The sequence below is a fragment of the Xiphophorus hellerii genome, chromosome 20, assembly GCF_003331165.1.
Source record: "Xiphophorus hellerii strain 12219 chromosome 20, Xiphophorus_hellerii-4.1, whole genome shotgun sequence".
NCBI lineage: Eukaryota > Metazoa > Chordata > Actinopteri > Cyprinodontiformes > Poeciliidae > Xiphophorus > Xiphophorus hellerii.
The window spans coordinates 634,750-658,699 of record NC_045691.1 but is presented as its reverse complement, the minus strand read 5'-3'; the positions used below and the strand labels follow the sequence as shown (position 1 = coordinate 658,699).

Here is a 23,950-nt window from a genome sequence, read left to right as displayed (position 1 = left end):
GAACCGGAAACGATATGATCTGACTTGTACATTTTTCCAATAAGTTTTAGATTAATGTAAAACGAAGCAGGGTTGGGTAGCATCCGTTATAAATATGCTGACAACAAATCGCGACTTTGCATATTTGATAAAAATGTTTAGCGGACTTCAACGGATATTTTTCCGGAACTTACCTTATTTTTAAGGTTCTCACCGGATGCTGAATGTGTAACCCCCGACTGCCTTAACACGACGCTGCTGAACCGGAAGGCAAACAAGGAATTCGGGTCTGAGGAATGTTACGTGTCATTTTCAGAGTTTCAGTCATTCAGAAATCTCCTGAAGTGCTTCAGTGGTTAAACCCCTGTAAGTTTTTATCCTCTTAACTTATTCACACACAGTTAGATCCTTAGGAGACTGTATTAACCGGCGGCTAAGAATCGGTTTGTGGTCTTTTCATGTAGATAAATTGAGCTAATCTAGCTAACCTGAGTTCAAACACCATAAAACGAGAGTTCTTGTCAGTCTTAAAAGCTTTTCTTTAATTTAATCTAATCTTGGATAAAACGTAAACATAAAAGTTTCATAGTTTAATCTCCGCTGTTTATGATTAATTGTCTGTGTTTGCTGAAACTGTTAAATTAGTTTCTGGTGTTGTACAGAAATTAGTGTCCAGTTTGTTTTGGGTCGTTGTTAGCCTTTAAATATTGTTCATCTACGATTTAAAAGATGTTGCACATCTATTAGCTCTGTTTTGTAAAACAAAATCTATCATTAAAGCCAAATATCGTCTTAAAATATATTAGTTTTAAACAATAAGATTACTTTATGGGGAAAACAATCCATGAAGACCATTAAAGATCCGCCTGTTTTTATGAAAGTGTAAATTAAGGATTTATCAAGAACAACTGCAAAAAAGAATGAAGATGCTATAAATAATTATAAATAGTGCTTTTCCATGATTAATTTGAGCTTTTTTTTTAAGTTAAAAGGGCTTTTGTGTCACTTATGTGGACTTATATTTCTGGAGATGATATCAATCCTCCTTTCTTAGTATAAAATGTTTGAAAGTCAATAATATAGGAAACTGTTGCTTTCCCAAACCCTTTTTCAAACATTTTTGGTTTGTTTTGTTGAACTGGAATGTCTTTCTATCTGATGTTTTTCCAGGAGTTTCACTTTTATACATCACAAGTTTATTTTAAGTGGAATTTGACTGTCAGATCTCTGACCTGATCTGATGAAACTATCACGCTTTCAGTCAGCAACATTTACTAAAACGGATCCTAATAAATAGATTAAATCATGTCACTCGAGGTCCCACTTTAGCAATGATCGTCTTCATCAACATCCTACTTCAAATAAGTTTGATAGTTATGTTTTTACTATTAATTTAAGTAACCTTAAAGGCTGTTCAGTAAAGTTTTAAAACATTTTTGTGGAGAACCATATTTTTGTGCCAACCCATCCTCACCCTGAAATAAATACTTCAGGTGTTCAGATCAGTTTAGTAGCGTCTCCAGCTTCAAACTTATATTTCTATAATCTGCTACTTTGGACAACCAGGATTTATTTTTAGTTTTTAGTCTGGTACCTTGCTTCTACAGATCACATGTTTAGAGATCAGAGCAATGATACAAACATATGTGAAGAGTTTTAATTATAAAATTTACCATTTCAGGCAAATATTTCCTTATTCTTTTTAAAAGGAAAAGCAACAAAATGTTTGTCTTTTAGGTTTTTGTGTAAATAAAGATCACCAGTTGTTAAAATCAGTTATTTATATTAGAAGTCATCAAGTGACATGATTAAAATACATATACTATAATTTTAGCTGTTATGAATCTATCTGTTTCAGCAAAGTTCAGTCCAGTTTCTGCATCCCACCTGCAGCAGTTATTCTGCAAATGTTGCTCACTTTATTTGTATTATGCTTGCACTTTTTTATTTATTAATTAGTTGGAGAAATGCATCATAATTATAAGAAGCAATTTGAAAATAATCAGTCGTATCCAGAGGTGAGGAGATTAGCCAAAAGTTGTATTCAAGTAAGAGTAGCACTACTTCAACTTATCTTTACTCAAGTAACAGTAAAAAGTATTTGGTAAATAGTACTGAATATCTGATCAAAACAATCATTTAATATTTAAAAATTACATATTTAGACTTACCAAAGTATAAAGTTACTTGGAAATGTTGGTATTTTAAGGACCAAAATGACAGTAATTCATGTAAGTAAAAAAAGAGTTTTTCCAAGTCAGTTTCTTTCAATATAAAACTTAGGAAACTTTAACAAGATATGCAGCTGTGTGTCTGTGTCTGAGTCTGGTGGATTTCTGGTTAAAACATGTTTGTTTTTTATTCAGTGGGTTGAAAATCCAGAAAATTTACTCAAAAGTAGAAATATTTCATAATAAAATTATGCAAGTAAAAGTCAAAAGTTCAGCGTAGTAAAAATACACATAAACACATTTTGTTTTTCAAAACAGTTGATGTATTTGAGTAAATGTAACTATTTAGTACCCAGCCCTGATCCTGTCATATGAGCTTGTGAAGATTTTAAAATCCTATTTTTTATGTTCCTCTCCTCCTCAGGTTGTGCCGCGCTGTTGATGAACTCTTTCCTCCTCCACTTCCTGCTGCTGACGGCTGAAGGATGAAGGCTTTGATTCTAGTTGGGGGTTATGGGACCCGGCTGCGGCCGCTCACCCTGAGCGTCCCCAAACCGCTGGTGGAGTTCTGCAACAAGCCCATCCTGCTGCACCAGGTGGAGGCGCTGGTCAAGGTGAGGAGGAGCTGCACTGAGTCTGCTGACGGGTTCGTGATGATCTTTATTGATCGGTCGCCGTGTTCCTGCGTCGCTGTGCGTGTTTGCAGGCCGGGGTCAACCACGTGGTTCTGGCTGTCAGCTACATGTCGGAGCTGCTGGAGAGGGAGATGAGAGTCCAGGAGCAGAGAGTGAGAACATTACCCAACATTCAGAGACTGCAGCCAAAACTGGGCTGGAATGATTAATCATGATCCATTCATTATTAAAATAATAATTGAGCAATAAATGAATCATTAACTTATCGCGATAAACAATAATATTATTGTTTTGAGATCATTTTCTATTACTATAACAGTAATTACATAATAACGCAAGAACTCATTCTCAAAGATTAATAAACCTTAAATTCTAAGGAACATTTAACACTGGAACACCGTTTAAATATCCAAAACAACAGAAAGAGCAAATAAAATGAATCTTTGTTAACAAATCTTCCTTCAAAATTAGGACTAGTTAAGACCAAAACACCCGACTGAAAACCGTTATCATCCAGTTTTTGGTTGAAAGAGAGAAAAGAGAAAAACTTTAAACCATGCAAATGGAAATTATTGAGTTTGTTTTAGTTTATCGTGCGACTTATTGCTTTTTGCGACAGACATACAGAGTGGTAATTAAGTCCAAACTGTACACAAGTAGAAATATTTTCCATTTTAAATGAAAAAACCTGGTTTCAATTTGTCTGTAAACGAACAGTTTTAACTTCACCTGGTTCAAATTCTGTAAAGAAAATCCCGTTAAAGTATCCAGTTGATTGGCTCTGACTTGTTGACGTGTGGAACAGTTTTGTTTTTACGTGAAGCATAAAAATGACAAAATCCGGTTTTATAAACATTTGAATCTTTGTTGTTCTGTCTGCTGCATCCTGATTAAAATTGTGTCTGTTTCCTTCCTCAGCTCGGGATCCAGATCTCTCTGTCTCATGAGAAGGAGCCTCTGGGAACCGGTCAGTCCGATGTCTAAACATTTTAAATGGACTGCAGTTGAATAACACATACTTTATTTAAGGGGAAATTGCTTATTTGCTGACAAACTGCTCCATTCAAGGTGTTAAATATTAACAACTACGAATATTTTAATAAGGGAAAACTTTAGTAGGATTAATTGAAATTGGTTACTGCAGTTAAACTCATTTTTAGGTTAAAAACTTTATGGTTCCTCAAAATGCTTCATATTTGGACTCTGGAAGAATCTGCTGGTCTGCAGGAATTCAGCAAAGATTTAGATTAAACAAAAGTTCAGTAAAGATGCATTTTTATCAACATTCGCCTTGAACGGCTCCATCTGAGTTCATCCTCGTCTCTAAATTCGTTGTTTCTGCTCGTTCGCAGCCGGGCCGCTGGCGCTGGCCGGACAGCTGCTGAACGTCGACAACGAGCCGTTCTTCGTCCTCAACTCAGACGTCATCTGTGACTTCCCGTTCAAAGATCTGCTGCGGTTCCACCGCAGCCACGGCCAGGAGGGAACCATCGTGGTGAGAAACTGTCAGAAATGGGTTCAATGACCCGAAACCTGATAAGGTTCACTAAAATACTAAACGTTCAGGAATCAGTAGAGACATTAGTTCAGAATATTTCAGCTTGTAACAGCTTGTTGGATTTAAATCTAATAGTTCTGGTAATAGTTTAAGGCTTATTGTAACATTTAATGTTATTTCTTTCCTTTGTGCTGCAGATTATACGACCATGTTTGTTTGCATTACACTTAAATGTTGTCAGTTTCTGTTAATAATCAAAAATATACGCACATTTATAATATTATTACATTTTATTTATAAAATAGGAATATTTTAAGTAAAATGTGTTTATTAATAATACAGAATTTATAAACTCATTTCAATTTAAAGCAGATTTTAGAGGAAAAATACTGAAGCATTTATTTACTTTAGTATTTATAAATAAACACATTTTACTTATAAAGTAAATCTATTTTATAAATATTGCAGGTTAACTGTAGTATTGTTACCCTACGGCGCCCCCTAGGGGACATGGGGAATTTTTTTCCTTTTGCGTTCCCTCGCAATACTGTACTGGTCAGTTATGCAGCATCATTGAACACTGTAAGCCTTTCTAACGGTGGGCGCCGTACTTTATGCTTTAATATAAGGTTATGTGAGGTTTTTCCATAAATGTTAGTAGCCTATCTTTTTGTGAAATATTTGAAGTTTTATATCTTTCTTAGAAAGGCACCACAAACCTACGATATAAACAGAAACTTTCCGTAAGTAGGAAAGAAATAAAAATACATTATAATTTGGACTATTTCTGAGTTATTATCGCGGGTAATAAATCATCTGACAGTTTTGATTGTGTCTCTGTTGTGTTTTAGTCTGAATGGTTTAAAGAGCTGCTTTCAGTTCCATCTTAGCCTTAACAGACATAAACATGCAGGAAAAAATAAATCGATTTTCAATCTGTGTTTTGCACCAAACAGTTTTTACTATTAACAAGTTTTTATTATTAAAAACATGACAAACTAATGATGGTAAAGGGCCGCACTGGGTTAACTCGGGGAATCTCATCTGTCCGTGTATCAATCAACTCCAAACCTTTTCTTTGTTCTGTCACAATTATCGATTTATTCCATTTTGATGATCAGGCTCCAAACTTTGCAAGGACTGACCGCCCCGCTCACCGCTTCCTCATACACACAAAGCCAGCAGGTCAGTATCCTTCCCATTCATACCTGGTGACGTCACTCCCACGTCGACACACCTAAGTGTCAAAGCCGCTGCTCCTGTCATATCAATAATTACTTATTTCATTCATATGGCTCTTACAGAGCCTCAGTGAAAACTTGTTTATTATTATTAACTGTTTGGTGCAAAACACAGATTGAAAATCGATTTATTTTTTCCTGCATGTTTATGTCTGTTAAGGCTAAGATGGAACTGAAAGCAGCTCTTTAAACCATTCAGACTAGAACACAACAGAGACACAATCAAAACTGTCAGATGATTTATTACCCGCGATAATAACTCAGAAATAGTCCAAATTAGGATGTATTTTTATTTCTTTCCTACTTACGGAAAGTTTCTGTTTATATCGTAGGTTTGTGGTGCCTTTCTATCCTAAAGAAAGATATAAAACTTCAGATATTTCACAAAAAGATACTAACATTCATGGAAAAACCTCACATAACCTTATATTAAAGCAGAAAATATGGTGCCCACCGTAAGAAAGGCTTACAGTATTCAATTATGCTGCATAACTGACCAAGAACTAAATTGAAAACAGATTTTAGAGAAAAAAAATTCTATTTAGATATTTTTACTTTACTCTTCTGACTAGATTAGCACCTTAGTGTGCATTTTTACCCCAAAAAGAAAAAAAAACCCATTTAGGTTCAGTTTAGTTAAATAAAAACAAATAAAGATAGAAGAACAAAGCTTCTATCTTTATCTTGAGCGCTGATCTGAAAATGTTGAACCCAGACGAATGAAAATGGGAAACGTTTGTGTGAAGGTGACGCGGGTGGAGGAACCGTCGAAGTACGGCGTCGTTGTTTACGAGTCGGACAGCGGCAGAATCCAGCGCTTCGTCGAGAAGCCGCAGGTCTTCGTCTCCAACAAGATCAACGCCGGCATGTACATCTTCAATCCCAGCATGCTCAGCAGGATACAGGCGAGTATTTACACCATAAAACAAAAAAATAGATTCTCACAGAGACTTTGAAACCCCAAGAAGCCGCTTCCTGCTGAGCTTAGAGATTTCTTAACTTTTCTAGCACAAAGATGAATTTTGTTTCAGTGATTTTCTAACCTGAACTTTAAATGTTTTCCTGCTTTAAATGAGCAAAAGTTTATTAATCATCTATCATGTTTAATTTAGGATCAGAGGAAAAACGGCTTCATATTTCTAGTTGTTCTAGACACCTTAATTAATGCTTTGACTGCAGATTAGAGTAATTTTAGCTCCATTGGTGTTTTTAATTATTTATTAGTGGTTTTCTTTGTCTGTTGACTATTAGTAATAATTTTAAATGTACTTCTTTCAATGTTAGTTAGACGCCGGTTGTTGAGTAGGAATCTGGAAGCACCAGATTAATTCAGTTTTTTTTGTAAAATTGAACTTGTATGTTTTCTGGTTTAACTGCTGTGATGCGTTTGTGTGCAGCTCAGACCAACTTCTATTGAGAAGGAAATATTTCCTGTCATGGCGAGAGAGGGGCATCTGTACGCCATGGAGCTGCAGGGTAAATATTTCTTACACTTTATTTCAGGTTTTCTTTTCTTTTTTCCCTTCACTTTACATAAAATAACTTAACTTAGCTTAAAAGTAATTAAAGGCAGTAAAAATTATTCAGACCTGCATCTACAAAAGGTAACAGGATTAAATATAATCAGTTAGACTTTATATAAAGGGAGGTGCATTAAACATGTTACTGTTTGGAGTCTTTATGAATGTTATGAAGTTTCATTTGGTAAATAATGATATTTCTAATACAAAATTGCATTAAAAGTCAATTAAAAGTGTCATTATGTACAGAATAATGGAAAATGTCAACTTTTAATGAACTTTTAATGCAAAGTTGCCTGAAAATATTTTCTTCCTTCTTGAGGAGAAACTGAACAGAATATGAAAGCTGTGGTTTAGTTTGTTGCTCATTAAGGAGGAAAATTGAAACTATTTATTCAGTAAACCTCCTTTCATGCTGCTGTAGCGTCAGAATAAGAGGAAATGTTTCTGGAAAAATGACTCGCTCTGATTTTTGCAGCTCACAGCTCCACCAGACGTAAGTGTTTGGATCTAGTCTCTCGTCCAAACTTGTGTAGATCTGGAGAGGAAATGACTGATTGGAATATTTGAGTTAGAAAAGTCAAAAATGTGCAAGAAAAAAATTTACATTTTCTTGAATGTCTGAGTTTGAAAATTTGCTTGAAAAAAAAAATCTAATTTGCTTAATCTCAGAATTGTTTTTGAAAAAAATGTGAAATTTCCAAGTTTGAAAAGTCCAAAATTAACTTTTAGACTTTACAAACTCAGAGATTTCCAAAGTTGTTGTTCTTTTCTTTTTTAAAGAAAATTTCTGAAGTTTTCTAGTAAATTTTTGACTTGAAACTCAGAAACCAGATCAGCTGCTCTGATGCTGGAGCGTTTCTTCATCCTCGTCCTCCTCCCTCTAACAGCGGATGAACTAGAAGGACAGACACTCCTCCCTCCCAGTAGACGGACCAGTGCTTCCAGTTTCTCTTGCTGTAATCACAGTTTTCACCTGAAGTTACCAATCCGTAGTGATGTTACCTCATTTGCTGCTTTCATTATTTGGGATAAATTCCAAATTTTACCAAGCATTTTGGTCTAATTTTGGTCCCATACAAATACACTCGAAATAAGAGAAAAGTAGTTTATAAGTAACTCTTAAGCAAGACATGAAAGTTTGCTTTAAGTAAATAATTCTTTAATATTGATGAAATTTGCTGGATTTACTGGCAGATTATTTAACGTATAAAAAGATTTTTTTTTTTCATGAAATAATCTGCCAGTGGAAGTAGCACTTTTTTTTTTTTTTACCCCTCCAGGGGTCTTTTTGTGGGCTCTAGAGTCCCTTATATGACAGCAGGCTGACAGGAAACGGGGAAGGAGAGGCGGGAAGACATGCGGCAAATATCGTTGGGTCCGGGAGTCGAACCCGCGACGGCCGCGCCGAGGACTCAAGGCCTCCAAATATGGGTCGCGCTAACCGCTACGCCACCACGGCACGCTCCGGAAGTAGCACTTTTTGATGAATATTGGGGAAATATTGACATAAAAAAGCCTTTATATCTTGCTGAAAAGTTACTTGCAAACTAAGATGTTTGCACATCAATACTTGGTAAGATTTTGCGTTTTTGGAGTGTTGATGGTCCTCTAGCGCCGGGCGACACGGCTTTAAATATATAATCAGATTGTTTTCATATCAGATTTGATTTCCAATTTTAGTTTAGGTTTTTTTTTTTCTTCACTTTTTTGGCCAAAAGCTGAAATTACAAATGGGAGAAAATATTTTCAAAAATTGGCTCTTATTTCAATCCTGCCTGTTAGGCAACATTAGAGCCAGATTTTGATCATTTTTGTTTAGTTACAAGAATAAAGTCATAATTTTAGCAGAGTAATGATGCAATTTTACCAGAAAAAACATCTTAAGTTGTTTTTTTGTGGGGGGAAAAGCTTGAATGTCGTGATCTTTGGTTTTCTCAATTGTTTCAAAGTCCAGCTACTGATATTAATTTGATGCCAGTGTGTTAAAAGATTAAGTATTTATATAAATTATTATCTGCAAAACTTGTACCACAGTACATCTTCACAAGATGCTCAACATTTCTTTCTTTTTTTTTCTTTTTCTCCTAAAATTACTTCCTTATTTTGCTAATGTTCCAACTTTATTTGAACTCTATAGTTGTACGGCTGTTTTCTTGTAATATTATGACTTTATTCTCATAATTTAAAATCTCAGCCTGTCGTAGAGTTGATCTGAATTCAAAGCGTAAATAAACAGTAGCTGTAAAACAAGATGGCCGCCCTCTTGCCCGGCCCTAAGAGCCTCCATGCAGAGCAGATCGTTTCTCTCATTACTGACCCGTTGGGTTTGGCGCCTGCAGGGTTCTGGATGGACATCGGTCAGCCAAAGGACTTCCTCACAGGAATGTGCATGTACCTTCACTCTCTGCGACAACACACTCCAGAGAGGCTGCGCACAGGACCCGGTTTCCTTGGCAACGTCCTGGTGGTGAGTGCGGCTCATCCACGGTATGAATAATAAAACGACCACAGACGTGACGGCTAAGAGGATTACGTTCGTCTGCAGGACCCGACGGCGCAGATCGGGGAGAACTGCACCATCGGGCCGAACGTCACCATCGGCGCCGGCGTTGTGGTCGAGGACGGCGTCAGGATAAAGCGATGCACGGTGCTGAAAGGGTCCAGAGTCCGATCGCACTCATGGCTGGAGAGCTGCATCGTCGGGTGGAGCTCCTCCGTCGGCCAGTGGGTGAGTCCCGCCCAATAAACATAATAAATATGATCCTTACTAACGGTGGAACGTGAAATCCAAGATGGCGCATTAGGGCTTAGACTGAAAAGGAGAAGTGAAAATTTGCTTGAAAAAGCTAAGAAATAAAAAAAGAAAACAGGAAATTTCTGCCTTTGATAAGTCAGAAAATTTGAGATCAATTACAACATTTTTTGTTGTTGTTTCTTTTAAGGTTTTGTTGGCTCTAGTGGCCCTCATCTGAAAGTAGTTTGACAGGAAACAGGGTAATCAGAGAGGGGGAAGACATGCGGCAAATGTCGCCAGGCCGGGAATCGAACCCACGACCACCGATACAAGGACCAAGGCCTCAACGTGGGTCATGCTTTGCCCCTGCGCCACCACAGCACCCCCAATTACAACATTTTTGAGAAACAAACATTGAAATCAAACATTGACAGTTTGCAATGTCAAAAAATTTCCTAGTAAAACCTTGGAAATTTCCCAAAAAATAAAATTTTCATCTTCTGAAACTCAGAAATTTCCATGTTTTTTTCTTGAAATTTTTTTAGAATAATCTCAAAATGTTGACTTTTCAAACTCAAAAATTTCCAAAGGTTGTTTAAAAGAAAATGTAACTTTTATTTTTTTTCTAGCAAATATTCGACTTTTGAAACTCTGAAATATGAAAGTTGTTTTTTTCTGACATTTCTGAGGTTAATCTCAAACTTTCTGAGTTTTTTGGTGGAAATGTTTTTTTTCGATCTATAAGGTCCCTGATACGCCGTCGTAACTCAGAGTCAGGCGCTGATTTTTTCCTGTTTCTGGGGTTTTCCTCGCCGTCAGGTCCGTATGGAGAACGTGACGGTGTTGGGGGAGGACGTGATCGTAAACGACGAGCTCTACCTGAACGGCGCCAACGTCCTGCCTCATAAATCCATCAACGAGTCGGTCCCAGAGCCGCGGATCATCATGTAGCGCCACCGGAGGGAGGTGGCAGGATAACACCTCGGCTAACTCTCTACTAACTGAACGCCCACGTTGCCTCGGACAAACCGACAAGTGGAAGATGAACAACCAAGTTTATTTTTTACATTTAATTTGTACTCGTTTTAGCCCTGCATGGCTGCAGCTTCCTCCAGACGGCAGGACGTTCGACTTTAACGGGACGGACGTCTGCATCCGGGTTGCAGGAAAACCGATTTGGGGTTGGTGCACTTGGTAGGAGGGTAGAGATGATGATGGGTTTATGGGTGAGCATTGCTTCTTAGACTTTATGCGTTCATACTCTGTTCGGCCTCTGAAGGATCAAACAGCAGCTTTGTCCTGAAATCATGACTGTTAACGGTGGGAAAGTTTAAAAACTCGTCAAAATGTGAATATTTGTTATTTTTCTGTCAGCCGGATGAAGGTAAAGAAACAGAATATCTCACATCAGAACTCTGGAATCAACATCATGATCCTTCATTTAGATTAAAACTTATTGTTACTCAACAGATTTTCTCTCTTTTGCTTCAGAAATGAAGCGGTTACTAACAGGATGGAGCAGATTTTCAGCAACAGTCGGTTTGTGGCGTCTGGACGTCCTGAAAACTCTCATGTTAACGTTTCAGGCAGAAAAATCTGATTTATTTCAAGAAAACAGGCAGAGGAGAGGAAAAAAACCTTCACTCTGTGTAAAACGTTAAATGAATATTCAGTAGTTCCTTAATTAGGTCAAATCATTGCTTTTCAGCAGCGCCTGCTAAATGCAGTTAGTTTGTGTCCATTTAAAAGAAAACGGTCAACATCTGATATTCATTTGGCTTTTTAAAAAGGAAAATTCAAAATGTGATATTTTGTAAATTATAGCTCCAAAACGTGACGTATTAATGTGGATTTACCTGGACTACAGATGGCAGGTCTGTTTGGGAAAAAAAGAGTCCTATCAAACTTTGAAAAAAATATTTATTTTTAAAACTTTTTTTAGTTCAAGAGATATATTTTTAAAATGAATTTATTTACAAATATTCCAACAGATTCAATTTGATTTAATTTAAAGTGTAGAAAAATCACTGAAAGTTTGATTTTTCACCCGTCATTTATTTTAAAAAAGAAATTAATTTACTTTGAAACTTCCTGTCACTCATTTCAATTTAAAGCAGATTTTAGAGGAAAAATACTGAAGCATTTATTTACTTTAGTATTTATAAATAAACACATTTTACTTATAAAGTAAATCTATTTTATAAATATTGCAGGTTAACTGTAGTATTGTTACCCTACGGCGCCCCCTAGGGGACATGGGGAATTTTTTTTCTTTTGCGTTCCCTCGCAATACTGTACTGGTCAGTTATGCAGCATCATTGAACACTGTAAGCCTTTCTTACGGTGGGCGCCGTACTTTATGCTTTAATATAAGGTTATGTGAGGTTTTTCCATAAATGTTAGTAGCCTATCTTTTTGTGAAATATTTGAAGTTTTATATCTTTCTTAGAAAGGCACCACAAACCTACGATATAAACAGAAACTTTCCGTAAGTAGGAAAGAAATAAAAATACATTATAATTTGGACTATTTCTGAGTTATTATCGCGGGTAATAAATCATCTGACAGTTTTGATTGTGTCTCTGTTGTGTTTTAGTCTGAATGGTTTAAAGAGCTGCTTTCAGTTCCATCTCAGCCTTAACAGACATAAACATGCAGGAAAAAATAAATCGATTTTCAATCTGTGTTTTGCACCAAACAGTTTTTACTATTAACAAGTTTTTATTATTAAAAACATGACAAACTAATGATGGTAAAGGGCCGCACTGGGTTAACTCGGGGAATCTCATCTGTCCGTGTATCAATCAACTCCAAACCTTTTCTTTGTTCTGTCACAATTATCGATTTATTCCATTTTGATGATCAGGCTCCAAACTTTGCAAGGACTGACCGCCCCGCTCACCGCTTCCTCATACACACAAAGCCAGCAGGTCAGTATCCTTCCCATTCATACCTGGTGACGTCACTCCCACGTCGACACACCTAAGTGTCAAAGCCGCTGCTCCTGTCATATCAATAATTACTTATTTCATTCATATGGCTCTTACAGAGCCTCAGTGAAAACTTGTTTATTATTATTAACTGTTTGGTGCAAAACACAGATTGAAAATCGATTTATTTTTTCCTGCATGTTTATGTCTGTTAAGGCTAAGATGGAACTGAAAGCAGCTCTTTAAACCATTCAGACTAGAACAACAGAGACACAATCAAAACTGTCAGATGATTTATTACCCGCGATAATAACTCAGAAATAGTCCAAATTAGGATGTATTTTTATTTCTTTCCTACTTACGGAAGGTTTCTGTTTATATCGTAGGTTTGTGGCGCCTTTCTATCCTAAAGAAAGATATAAAACTTCAGATATTTCACAAAAAGATACTAACATTCATGGAAAAACCTCACATAACCTTATATTAAAGCAGAAAATATGGTGCCCACCGTAAGAAAGGCTTACAGTGTTCAATTATGCTGCATAACTGACCAAGAACTAAATTGAAAACAGATTTTAGAGAAAAAAAATTCTATTTAGATATTTTTACTTTACTCTTCTGACTAGATTAGCACCTTAGTGTGCATTTTTACCCCAAAAAGAAAAAAAAACCCATTTAGGTTCAGTTTAGTTAAATAAAAACAAATAAAGATAGAAGAACAAAGCTTCTATCTTTATCTTGAGCGCTGATCTGAAAATGTTGAACCCAGATATTTTGTAAATTATAGCTCCAAAACGTGACGTATTAATGTGGATTTACCTGGACTACAGATGGCAGGTCTGTTTGGGAAAAAAAGAGTCCTATCAAACTTTGAAAAAAATATTTATTTTTAAAACTTTTTTTAGTTCAAGAGATATATTTTTAAAATGAATTTATTTACAAATATTCCAACAGATTCAATTTGATTTAATTTAAAGTGTAGAAAAATCACTGAAAGTTTGATTTTTCACCCGTCATTTATTTTAAAAAAGAAATTAATTTACTTTGAAACTTCCTGTCACTTCCATTATCTTGATTTTCTTTTTTGCGTCTCCCTTTATTATTCTGTTAATCTAATGCATTATTTTTTTTTCAATTAAAATTTAAAACATTTTTCTCTCCAACAGAACGAGTTTTATTAGGCATAAAAATCAATTTTTGAATCTATATCTGATTTTTAACAATTAAATACATGAAATATGCCAAACTGACGGGACGTACTTTGGTTAAACGCGTCTTAGAAACCTCATGTAACATTTCTAAGTTGTTGATTTTAAACACACAGAAAATCTCTTGGCTTGATGTGAAAAATGCCTTTTTGGTAGCAATATTGGAACATTTCCTGTCAGTTGGATTTTTTCTAAGCGACAAAATAAAAACGAACAAAACCATGAAATATTCAACGTAAGATGAACTTTTGGACTCGTCACCATGATCTTGTCCTTTCCTGGTGATTTTACCTCCAGTTTTTTTTTTTTTTGTTTGTTTGGCTGAAAGCTCAACAGAAATATGGAAGCAGAACTTAGTTCACTCCTCTCAACTCTTTCAGTCCATTTAGGACTTCCTGTAGAAACTGGTTAATTATCGGTACCAGGGCGTCTGAAAGGCTTTCTGTTTGCACTCATTGTGAGAAATCCTGAAATGGATTGAGGTTTAAACTCTAAAATATTAAGAAAACTTCAACTTCTGATCAAGTTGAAGCATTTTCTGATGTTCCGGCTGCAGATATTTCATCACTAAGTCGATCTTTATTAATTGTTTATGTGTCGCCTGTCAGACAGCTGTCACTTGTTTCAATGCTAAACAGGGAGACAGCTACGGTAAGCAGTTACTGATTTAAAGTCAGGCAGTATTCTGGTGAATAAATGTGTAAAAAGTGTTGGTGAAAAAAAAAGTTTTTTTCTTGTCATCAAGGTGTTTTTCTAAAGAAAGAAAATAAATCCACTAAATGTATTTGGATTAAGTTTGTTTCTTCTGTTATTTCCAGAGCAGGTTTTGTTTCAAGATGAAGCAACATGAGTAGAAATAAATAAGTTTCACATGTATTGGGGCAGAAGAAGCAAATATTTCTTTTTTTTTTTTGGTCCCCGTGACAAACAGTTTGGACACCCCTCTTTAACCCATACGGCCCAGGCCTTAATGGTTTCCAGTAGTCCGTTACCAGTTGATTACAGGTAAAATCCTCACAGGTAATTTGTTGTTGGTCCCAATGAAAGGAAACATTTTCTCGGTGAACCTGTGGATGAAGGTGTGGATGTGTCTGTCTGAGTCTAAATCAAAGAAGGACAGGGTCCCTCCGTCCCAGTCCAGCTGAACTCTGACTCTCTGCAGCTTCTTCACCGGGAGATGTTTGCTCGGTACCGGATGGGAAACGGCCGTCACGTTTCCGTTGAACAGACAAATCCCCCAGAATCCATCTCGGATTTGGCCCTTCCTCCGGACCGACTCGCTGACCACGCCCACGCCCCAGTTCTGGTCCCGCCGGACCTCCACGGCCCAGCCGTGAGTCCCGGAGGCGAACCCCTCGGCGCCCAGGACGCAGTGGTGCTGGTCGAACCTCTCCGGGTTCTCGGGGAGCTTCTGCCTCGGCCCGAACGTGACGCTGGTCAGATCCGCGGACAGAACCAGCTCTGGGTGAGCCGTGTTCGGGTCCAAGAGGACGGGTGCGAAGGAGGCCGTCTTCTTCAGCTGGGTCCAGATGTTGTAGGCCAGGTTGCCCAGGTGTTTGGTCTCGTCTATCAGCGCTCCGCGGGGAGTCTGCGGGTCGTCCAGCAGGGGGCAGTGTTTAACCCTGGCTGCTGCGGCCTTGTAATTCTGCAGGAATCTCAGGTCTGCAGCCCTCAGCTCCTCCTCTGCGGTTCTGATTGTGTCTGACAGAACTCGTATCGCTCTGTTCAGAACCTCAATCCGATCCGTCATGTCTTTACATTTCCGTTTCTCTTCGTCGCGCAGCGCGGCGACCCTGGCCTCCTCTTCCTCCTCCAGCAGCTGGTGAAGCCAGTTGAACTGATTCCTGATGAGCCTCTCCGTGTGTTTGGACTGGGTCTTAATGTGCTCTGCTGTTCCACCACAGCTTTCCTTGGCTTGCTTCAGGAGCGCCAGCTTCTTCTTCAGAGGTTTCAGGATCCTGGCGAGGTCGTCCCGGCGGTCCTGCGCCGCCTCGCCGATGGGTCTAAATCTGTGGTCGCTGTGATCTTTCGCGTCCCTGCAGATGAGACAAACCGGCCGCTGATGGTCCAGGCAGAAAAGCTTCAGCATCTCTGCATGAAGACTGCAGAGATCCTCCGGCTCTTTTGGAGGGTTCTTCTTCCGTTCCAGGGTGAAGGTTTCGCACAGGTTCTTTAAGGCCAGGTTGCAGGGCGGAGAGCGGAACGAGGAGATCTCCTTACAGAGCGGGCAGGAGTCTCTCCGCCTCTCGGACCACCATCTCTGCAGACAGGCTCTGCAGAAGCTGTGGCTGCAGGACAGCACGACGGGGTCGCTGAAGATGTCGAAGCAGATTGGACAGGAGAGGTCTTTCTCTGACGGACAGGACATCGTATCTGTCCTCCAGCTCTTCTTTAAATCTGAAACACTGTCATGGCGCAGCTCCGGTTGTTCCTGTTTGAGCATAAATGAGGAACATCGAAGCCGAGAGGGAAGTGGAAACATGAAATATCGCAGGATTTTAGTTGAGAGGAAATGCAGAGATTCCGACAGAAAAACTTCCCAGTTCACAGGGAAGCTCTGTTCAATGAACACAAACATCAACAGGGAAACGAGTTGAAGTGGCTTTTACTGGTAAACACCTCCTGTAAGAAATATCTGGAATTAGGCATTTGAAATATTTGATCTCCCTTTAAGTCCCATAAACTCCTCGTCTGGTTGCTGAGATTAAAACGGGTTTAATGATGATCACAGAACCTGGACCAAAACCAATCAATCAATCAATCAAGTTTATTTCTATAGCAGATTTCAGAAACAAGACAGTTCAAAGTGCTTTACACCATAAAAACAGTAACCAATTATAAACAAGTAATAAATATTACATTTTGTCATCAAAATCGTCAAGCAAATACACATCAAATACACTCCTGATCAAAATCTTAAGACCAGTCAAAAAATTGCAAGAATTTGCATTTGGCACTATTGGATCTTAAGAAGGTTCTAAGTAGAGCTTCACAATGTTAAAAGAAGAAATCAGCGTAAGAGACAAAACCTTTTGAGCGGGGAATTAATTGAAAACTGCATTTATACTCAAACATGATTTTTTCAGCTGATCAAAAGTTTAAGACCATAGCTCAAAAAAACCCGAAAACCCCCCAAAACAGAAACAAAGTGTCAAAAAAAAGGACTCGGTAATGAGTAGCTCCACCATTCTTGTTGATGACTTCAAACAATCGTTTAGGCATGCTTGATGCCAGTGTTTCCAGGAGGCTAGTGGGAACGTTGCTCCAAGTGTTGAAGATGGCTTCACGAAGGGCATCCACTGTCTGGAACTGATGTCCATTTTTGTAAACTTCCCTTGCCATCCATCCCCAAATGTTCTCAATTGGGTTTAGATCCGGGGAACATGCAGGATGGTCCAAAAGAGTGATGTTATTCCCTTGGAAGAACTCCTTTGTCAGGCGGGCATTGTGAACTGCAGCATTGTCCTGTTGAAAAACCCAATCATTACCACACAGACGAGGGCCCTCAGTCATGAGGGATGCCCGCTGCAACATCTCCACATAGCCAGCTGCTGTTTGACGCCCCTGCACAACCTGAAGCTCCATTGTTCCATTGAAGGAAAACGCACCCCAAATCATGATGGCGCCCCCACCACTGTGCCGTGTAGAAAACATCTCAGGTGGGATCTCCCTGTCATGCCAGTAACGTTGGAAGCCATCAGGACCATCAAGGTTAAATTTTTTCTCATCAGAGAAGACGACTTTCTTCCACCTTTCAATGTCCCATGTTTGGTGCACCCTTGCAAAGTCCAAACGGGCAATTCTGTGGCGTTGAAGAAGACGTGGCCTTTGAAGACGTTTTTTGTTTCTGAAGCCCTTCTCTCGCAGATGCCGTCTGATGGTTATTGGGCTGCAGTCAGCACCAGTAATAGCCTTAATTTGGGTAGAGGATCGTCCCGTGTCTTGACGGACAGCCAATCGGATCCTGCGGCTCAGAGCTGGTGAAATTTTTTTGGGTCTACCACTTGACTTTTTTGTTCCATAACCCTCAGGATCGTTTAAAAAATGCAAAATGACTGTCTTACTGCGTCCAACCTCAGCAGCGATGGCACGTTGTGAGAGGCCTTGCTTATGCAGCTCAACAATCCTACCACGTTCAAAGTCAGTGAGCTTTTTTGCTTTTGCCATCAGGAGGTCTTGACAGTGTAAAGACTTCACAGAAAATGACATGGAATCCAGATGTTTGCACAGCTTTTGGCTTTTAAAGACTATGGTCTTAAACTTTTGATCAGCTGAAAAAATCATGTTTGAGTGTAAATGCAGTTTTCAGACAATTCCCAGCTCAAATGTTCTTGTCTCTTGCACTGATTTGTCCTTTTAACATTGTGAAGCTCTACTTAGAACCTTCTTAAGATTCAATGGTGCAAAATGCTAATTCTTGCAATTTTTGGACTGGTCTTAAGATTTTGATCAGGAGTGTATGTTGGTCATAGTTTCATTGATGAATCAAAAGCAACTATAACCAGCTGGCTTTTAGTCTGGATTTAAAGGCACTCAGTGTTTCGGCTGTTTTGCTTTTTTCTGGAAGTTTGTTCCAGATTTGTGGTGCATAGAAGCTGAATGCAGCGTCTCCATGTTTGGTTCTGGTTCTGGTGATGCATGGATGAGTTTCTCTAGATCTTACTGAGACATTAATCCTCTAATGTTCTTCAGGCAACAGAAGGTCGACGTTCTTATTGTCTTTATGTGTTTCTAAAGGTTCAGATTTTGCGCCTTGAAAATGAGCCTCTGTCTCTTTAAGAAGTTCCTGCTCTGTCTGAAGCTCCGCCTTCAGGTAGTCATCACAACATGGCTCCTCTATTAACCCTTTAACGTTTTTACCAGAAGTAAAAACTGAGCAGCAGCTCCTATAATGAGCTCAGCAGGTGTTTGCTAATTGCTGCTGGCTAGTCTGAAGGAGCTGAGTGGGGGAGGAGCTGTGCCTCAAAGGCGGAGCTAGGTCCAACCAGGCGTTTTTGTGTGTGTGGTTTTTTTACAGCTGAATGGTTGCCATGGAGTATTTTTTCTAAAGAACGTCTTAAATATGCATGAAATAATCAGAGCAACACTCCAGGTGTGTTTTTGATGAGGGAAAAATATTGTAATATGATGTAAAGCTCAAAAAGTCGATTTTAGATGATCAAATTTTAAATTAACACGAAGAAAGAAATAACAAAAAGTTAGACTATATAGAATAGAATTACTTTATTCATCCCAGCAGGGAAATTATTTCGCAGTTACAGCAGCATAGAGACAAGACACACACCAACCACCACTGAGTAGCAATTGTAGACAAAATAAGAATAAAATATAACATGCTGTCAATATAAAAAGCAGCTTAGAGCAGTCCTTGCAAAGATTCAAAAAATGCAGATACAGTATGTATATGTAAATATATGTACAGCAATATCATCAAGTCACATTCTAATGGACTCTACAATGACATTTATAAAACATGAAACCAGAGAAGCAAAAAATAAAGAGATGAGACTGCTGACAGAAGTTTAGCTTTATTTAGTTAAAAATTTGTTTAATGTCACACAGAGAAAATATAGAATACCTTCACCTTCTAAAAGCACGATCCCAAAATCTACCTAGACTTTCAAACGTGTTAAGGATTTATTTGCATTTCAGCATCTTTTACTGTTGAATATAATAAATGTACATAATAAAACTGATCCTATGTGTTTTATAAAACATGCATCCTGCGTTCTCTGCCTGATTGTAGCAGCTTAAAGTGGTTCATCAGGGTATCTTGCTGCAGGCAGTATCTTCAGTGGAGACGCATTCTTGGTGCAAACGTAGGCGAACAGCTTCTCAGTGAAAGTGTGTTTGAAGGTGTGAAGATGATTGTTGGCATCGAGGTCAAAAAACGAAACTTTCCCTTCCTCCCAGTCCAGCTGGACCCGGATCCTATGGAGCTTCGTCACTGGCAGAGCTGTGCTGGGAACCGCGCAGGAGGTCGCCGCGTAGCTCCCATCGCTGAGACAGATCCCCCAGAACCCGGCCTGAATCTGTCCCTTTCTGGAGACGGACTCTGACAGCACGCCCACACCCCAGAACTCCTCGGTTCTGACCTCCACATCCCAGCTGTGCGTCCCAGAGCTGAAGCCCTGGTGGCCGATGACGCAGTGGCGCTGCTCAAACCTCTCTGGGTTGCCAGGAAGCTCCCGTCTCGGCCCAAACGTCACCGCCGTCAGATCCGCAGACACGCTCAGGTGCGGTTCGGCCGTGTTTGGGTCCAGAACCACCGGAGAGAAGGAGACCATGCGCTTCATCTTGGTCCAGATCTTGTAGCTCAGGTTGCCCAGATGTTTGGCCTCATCCACCAGTGCTCCTGGGAGAGGCTGCGGCTCGTCCAGCAGGGGGCACTGTTGGACTCTTCCCTTTGCAGCCTTGTAGTTCTGCAGCAGCAGCAGCACATCCTCAGAACATCTGAACTCTTCTTCTGCTGTTGTGACAGTTTGTGAAAGATCCTCCATGTTCTTCCTCAGAGCCTCCATGTTCTCCTTCATCGCCTGCCTCTTCTGCTCCTCTTCCTCCCTCACTGCTCTGACTCTCTCCTCCTCTTCCTCCTGCAGGAACTGGTGAAGCTCCTTAATCTGCTCTTTAATCTGCTTCTCTATTCTGTCAGCCTGGATCTTTATGTGTTCTGCAGTTTCATCACATTTTCCCTGAACCTCTCTGAACCGGGTCAGTTTTTCCTTCAGGGGCTCCAGCTGGTTCTGCAGCTCGTCTCGGTGGTCCTGAACGGCTTCCTGGACCGGTCTGAAGCTGTGGCCGCTGTGTGCCTTCGAGTCTCTGCAGACGAGACAAACCGGCTTCTCGTGGTCCAGACAGAACAGCTTGAGCTGCTCAGAGTGGAGACTGCAGAGGGCCTCCGACCCGGCCGGACCTCTCTGACCTCTGCCCAGAAAGAAGGCGATACAAAGGTTATTCATCACCAGGTCGGCTGGCGGATCCCTCAGCAGCGACGCCTCCCTGCAGAGCGGACACAGCCGGGTTCTCTTCTGGGCCCAGTCCGTCTGCAGGCAGCCGCTGCAGAAGCTGTGGCTGCACTCCAGCTTCACCGGATCGCTGAAGATGTCGCAGCACAGAGTGCAGGTCAGATCCTTCTCTGACTGCAGCAGCATCTTCACTTTCAGCAGACAGAACAATGATGCTGATCTTCTCTGAAAGATCCCAGTGCTCCCAGTGCTCTGTCCTGTGTCAGCCGTACGGTCAAAGCTTCGTATGATGAGGAGTGTACACACCTGAAGAAAAGGCGGTGGCACCAGATAACACATTTGAAATGCAAACTCAACATCCACACAGATAAAACTCCTCTGACCTTTTATGAAGAAGCTGAACGCTCTCCTTGTTTGAGATGGAAATGTCCGTCCAGCCACCGTCTCTTCCAGGGAAGTCCAAACGTTTTTCACATCACAGACCAAAAATATTTCATTTTTAAAACCTAAAATCACCAAAAAAGGTTGTAATTTTAAACTAAGCCTGTGCTATTTTAATTAAACAAATAAAGTTTAAATAAACCTTAAATGGTTTTTGCAAATTTTTCTTGTTAAATAATTTTTGTATTTTATTTTTTTGTGTGTTTTTAATGTTTGGCGCAGTTGGTAGCACTGTTGTCTTGCAGCAAGAAGGTCCTGGGTTCAATTCCCGGCCGGGGTCTTTCTGCATGGAGTCTGCATGTTCTCCCTGTGCATGGTGGGTTCTCTCCGGGTACTCCGGCTTCCTCCCACAGTCCAAAACCATGACTGTCAGGTTAATTGGTCTCTCTAATTTCTCCCTAGGTGTGTGTGAGTGTGTTTGTCCAGTCTGTCTCTGTGTTGCCCTGCGACAGACTGGTGACCTGTCCAGGTGACCCCGCCTCTCACCCGGAAGCTGGAGAGGCAGCAGCTCCTCCTGACCCCACTGGGGACAAGGTGTTAGAAAATGGATGGATGTTTGTTTGAACAGCTCTTTAATACTCTGTGTGTTTTTAAAGTGCTTTATGAATATAATCATATTTATATTTCATTTGTTCTCAGCAATAAAATCAGGATATAGCTTTTATTGGTTTTACATTTTTAGTCAATTTTTTATACAGTAATTAAAAGCAGATTTTAGGTGCACCAAGGTTTGGCCCAATTTATCATGAAAGTAGAATGAAACCACCAAGTTTGGAAAAGTAGATCACTTGTGTTCTAACATTTTTGTAAGTAATTTTAATGTAAAGGTTGCTGTTTTGTTTGGGTGTGTCTGCATGCATGCAAAGACCTTCATGCTACATGGCAACAGAGTCACCAACTTGCAGTTTTTCTTCTTTTCAGCCTGTTTAACTCTCAGGCTCCTCAGTCCTGCAGCGTTTATCTGATACAGCTTCATCACCAAGAGTTTTAGTGTTTAGATGTTGAGTCATGGCTCCTCCTGCAGCTGATTTTAATCCTAAACATTGAATTACCTCTCTGTTCAGCTTGGTTTATCCTTCTGTCTTCCTGTTTCTTCTGTTTTGCATTTAACTGCATGAAGCTTATCTTCTCCTAATGTTGCTCTGCCTTGACTCCTGGCTTTTTCACTTCCAGTTACCTCTGCCAGATCTCTTTAACTTTATGAAACAAAGACACAGACTGGGAATGACTTTATTCAGGTTTAAACAAAATTATGGCACTAGCCTGTGACACAGAAAGTGGAAGACTTTTAGCTTTGCTGTCTGTTCTTTTTTTCAAGCATTTTTCATCAGTATTTGGGGAAAATCCTTTGCAACTTGGTTGAACCTTCAGCATATTAAATACTGTTGTTAAAAGTAATATTAATAGTTATTGTTATGTATTAGTACATATTATATTTTTTACTCAATATCTGCATTTTAAATGTACAGTTCAATGACAATAAAGTCTATGTCCATGTCTATGTTCTACCGTACACAAGTTTTCATTTACTGTAGTGTCAACAAACAAAAGGCAATTATGTGGCAACTTATACACAATGCTTTTTCTTTTAAATGATAAATTATAAGTGTAGTAAATTGTAACTGTAGGCCTATAAAAATGTTTTAACCACTCAGTCATAATTTACGTTCTATGAATGTTTTATAGCAATAAACCATTTATGAATTTGTTTTTATAAACATCCGAGTCAGCCTGGTTTAATAAACACAATCTTCCCTCGGTGGAAGACAGTTGTTCGGATAGCTTGCTTTAGCTTCACATGCTAACCGGAGCTAATCTGGGTCATAAAGTTGCCCTTCGACACCAACACGGTGGAGTTTCATAAAATATACTCTGATGGTGCTTCAACACATGTAACCTGCTTTGGGAACTACTAACTCAATATAGACATGATTTAAAACTAAAAATAGTTGTAAAGCGGCTCACCTCCAACGACAACCTTCCCCTTTAACCGTTGTCTCTGTTAAAGCCAAGCGCGCGCCTCAGGACCCAGTATATGCAATTACAACAAAGCACCAGTAGGTGGCTCTAACGGACCAACAATGACCACATCAGTTTGAGTGAAACTTATCAACCTTTTTCGTGGTGCATGAAGTCTGTGGAGCAAAATTAGTTCTGCTCTAATTTCCCTATATAGGGAAAAATCTTCTGATAGTGTTTTCATGTCTTCGATTTGGATGCATTTAATGAAAAATAAAACAATCTGCTTTCAATCACTGGCTGACCATTTAATGCACAGTTAATCCATTAATCGCAAAATTAATGCTCTTTATTCCTTTCCGCTTTATATGGAAATAAAATAAGTTTCCAATTTGATATTTTGCGTTTTACTGTAGGATGCTCCGTTCCAGCAGTAACCAGCAGGGAGAGCAGCTGGTAAACCTTTCTCCGATGCAGAGTGTCTGCCTGCTCATCTCTTCTTTCACCTTCATGTAAAACAAAAATCCATTTCAGCAAAGCAGGAGAAAAAAGCAAAGCTGTGCAAAATGCACAAAAGCATATGTAATAATAATAATAATAATAATAATAGTTTCTTGATTTTTTCCAGGATATTTGGTGTTTGAAAACCTTCTGTTTTATATTCAA

General features: G+C 39.3%; 3 protein-coding genes and 1 long non-coding RNA gene across 4 annotated transcripts; 1 reads left to right on the top strand and 3 right to left on the bottom strand.

The window, feature by feature from the left end:
- The first annotated feature begins 218 nt into the window (after nt 1-218).
- Nucleotides 219-11,400, top strand: gmppb (GDP-mannose pyrophosphorylase B). Its single transcript, XM_032550095.1, has 10 exons — nt 219-345; nt 2,575-2,764; nt 2,857-2,937; nt 3,704-3,752; nt 4,138-4,280; nt 6,271-6,429; nt 6,922-7,000; nt 9,387-9,514; nt 9,593-9,775; nt 10,601-11,400. The coding sequence occupies exons 2-10, from the start codon at nt 2,636-2,638 to the stop codon at nt 10,730-10,732; spliced, it is 1,083 nt and encodes a 360-aa protein (XP_032405986.1). The 5' UTR covers nt 219-345; nt 2,575-2,635; the 3' UTR covers nt 10,733-11,400.
- A 119-nt stretch (nt 11,401-11,519) lies between these two features.
- On the bottom strand, nt 11,520-13,657 carry LOC116710839 (uncharacterized). Its single transcript, XR_004337134.1, has 2 exons — nt 13,531-13,657; nt 11,520-11,637 (listed from the first exon to the last, which is right to left on the bottom strand). It is a non-coding gene; the product is annotated as an uncharacterized LOC116710839 (long non-coding RNA).
- An 807-nt stretch (nt 13,658-14,464) lies between these two features.
- LOC116710837 (E3 ubiquitin-protein ligase TRIM39-like) lies at nt 14,465-16,729 on the bottom strand. Its single transcript, XM_032550094.1, has one exon. The coding sequence runs from the start codon at nt 16,495-16,497 to the stop codon at nt 14,908-14,910; it is 1,590 nt and encodes a 529-aa protein (XP_032405985.1). The 5' UTR covers nt 16,498-16,729; the 3' UTR covers nt 14,465-14,907.
- Nucleotides 16,730-19,246: 2,517 nt separating this feature from the next.
- On the bottom strand, nt 19,247-21,428 carry LOC116709986 (zinc-binding protein A33-like). The gene has a single exon (XM_032548753.1). The coding sequence runs from the start codon at nt 21,221-21,223 to the stop codon at nt 19,670-19,672; it is 1,554 nt and encodes a 517-aa protein (XP_032404644.1). The 5' UTR covers nt 21,224-21,428; the 3' UTR covers nt 19,247-19,669.
- Between the last annotated feature and the right edge of the window lie 2,522 nt (nt 21,429-23,950).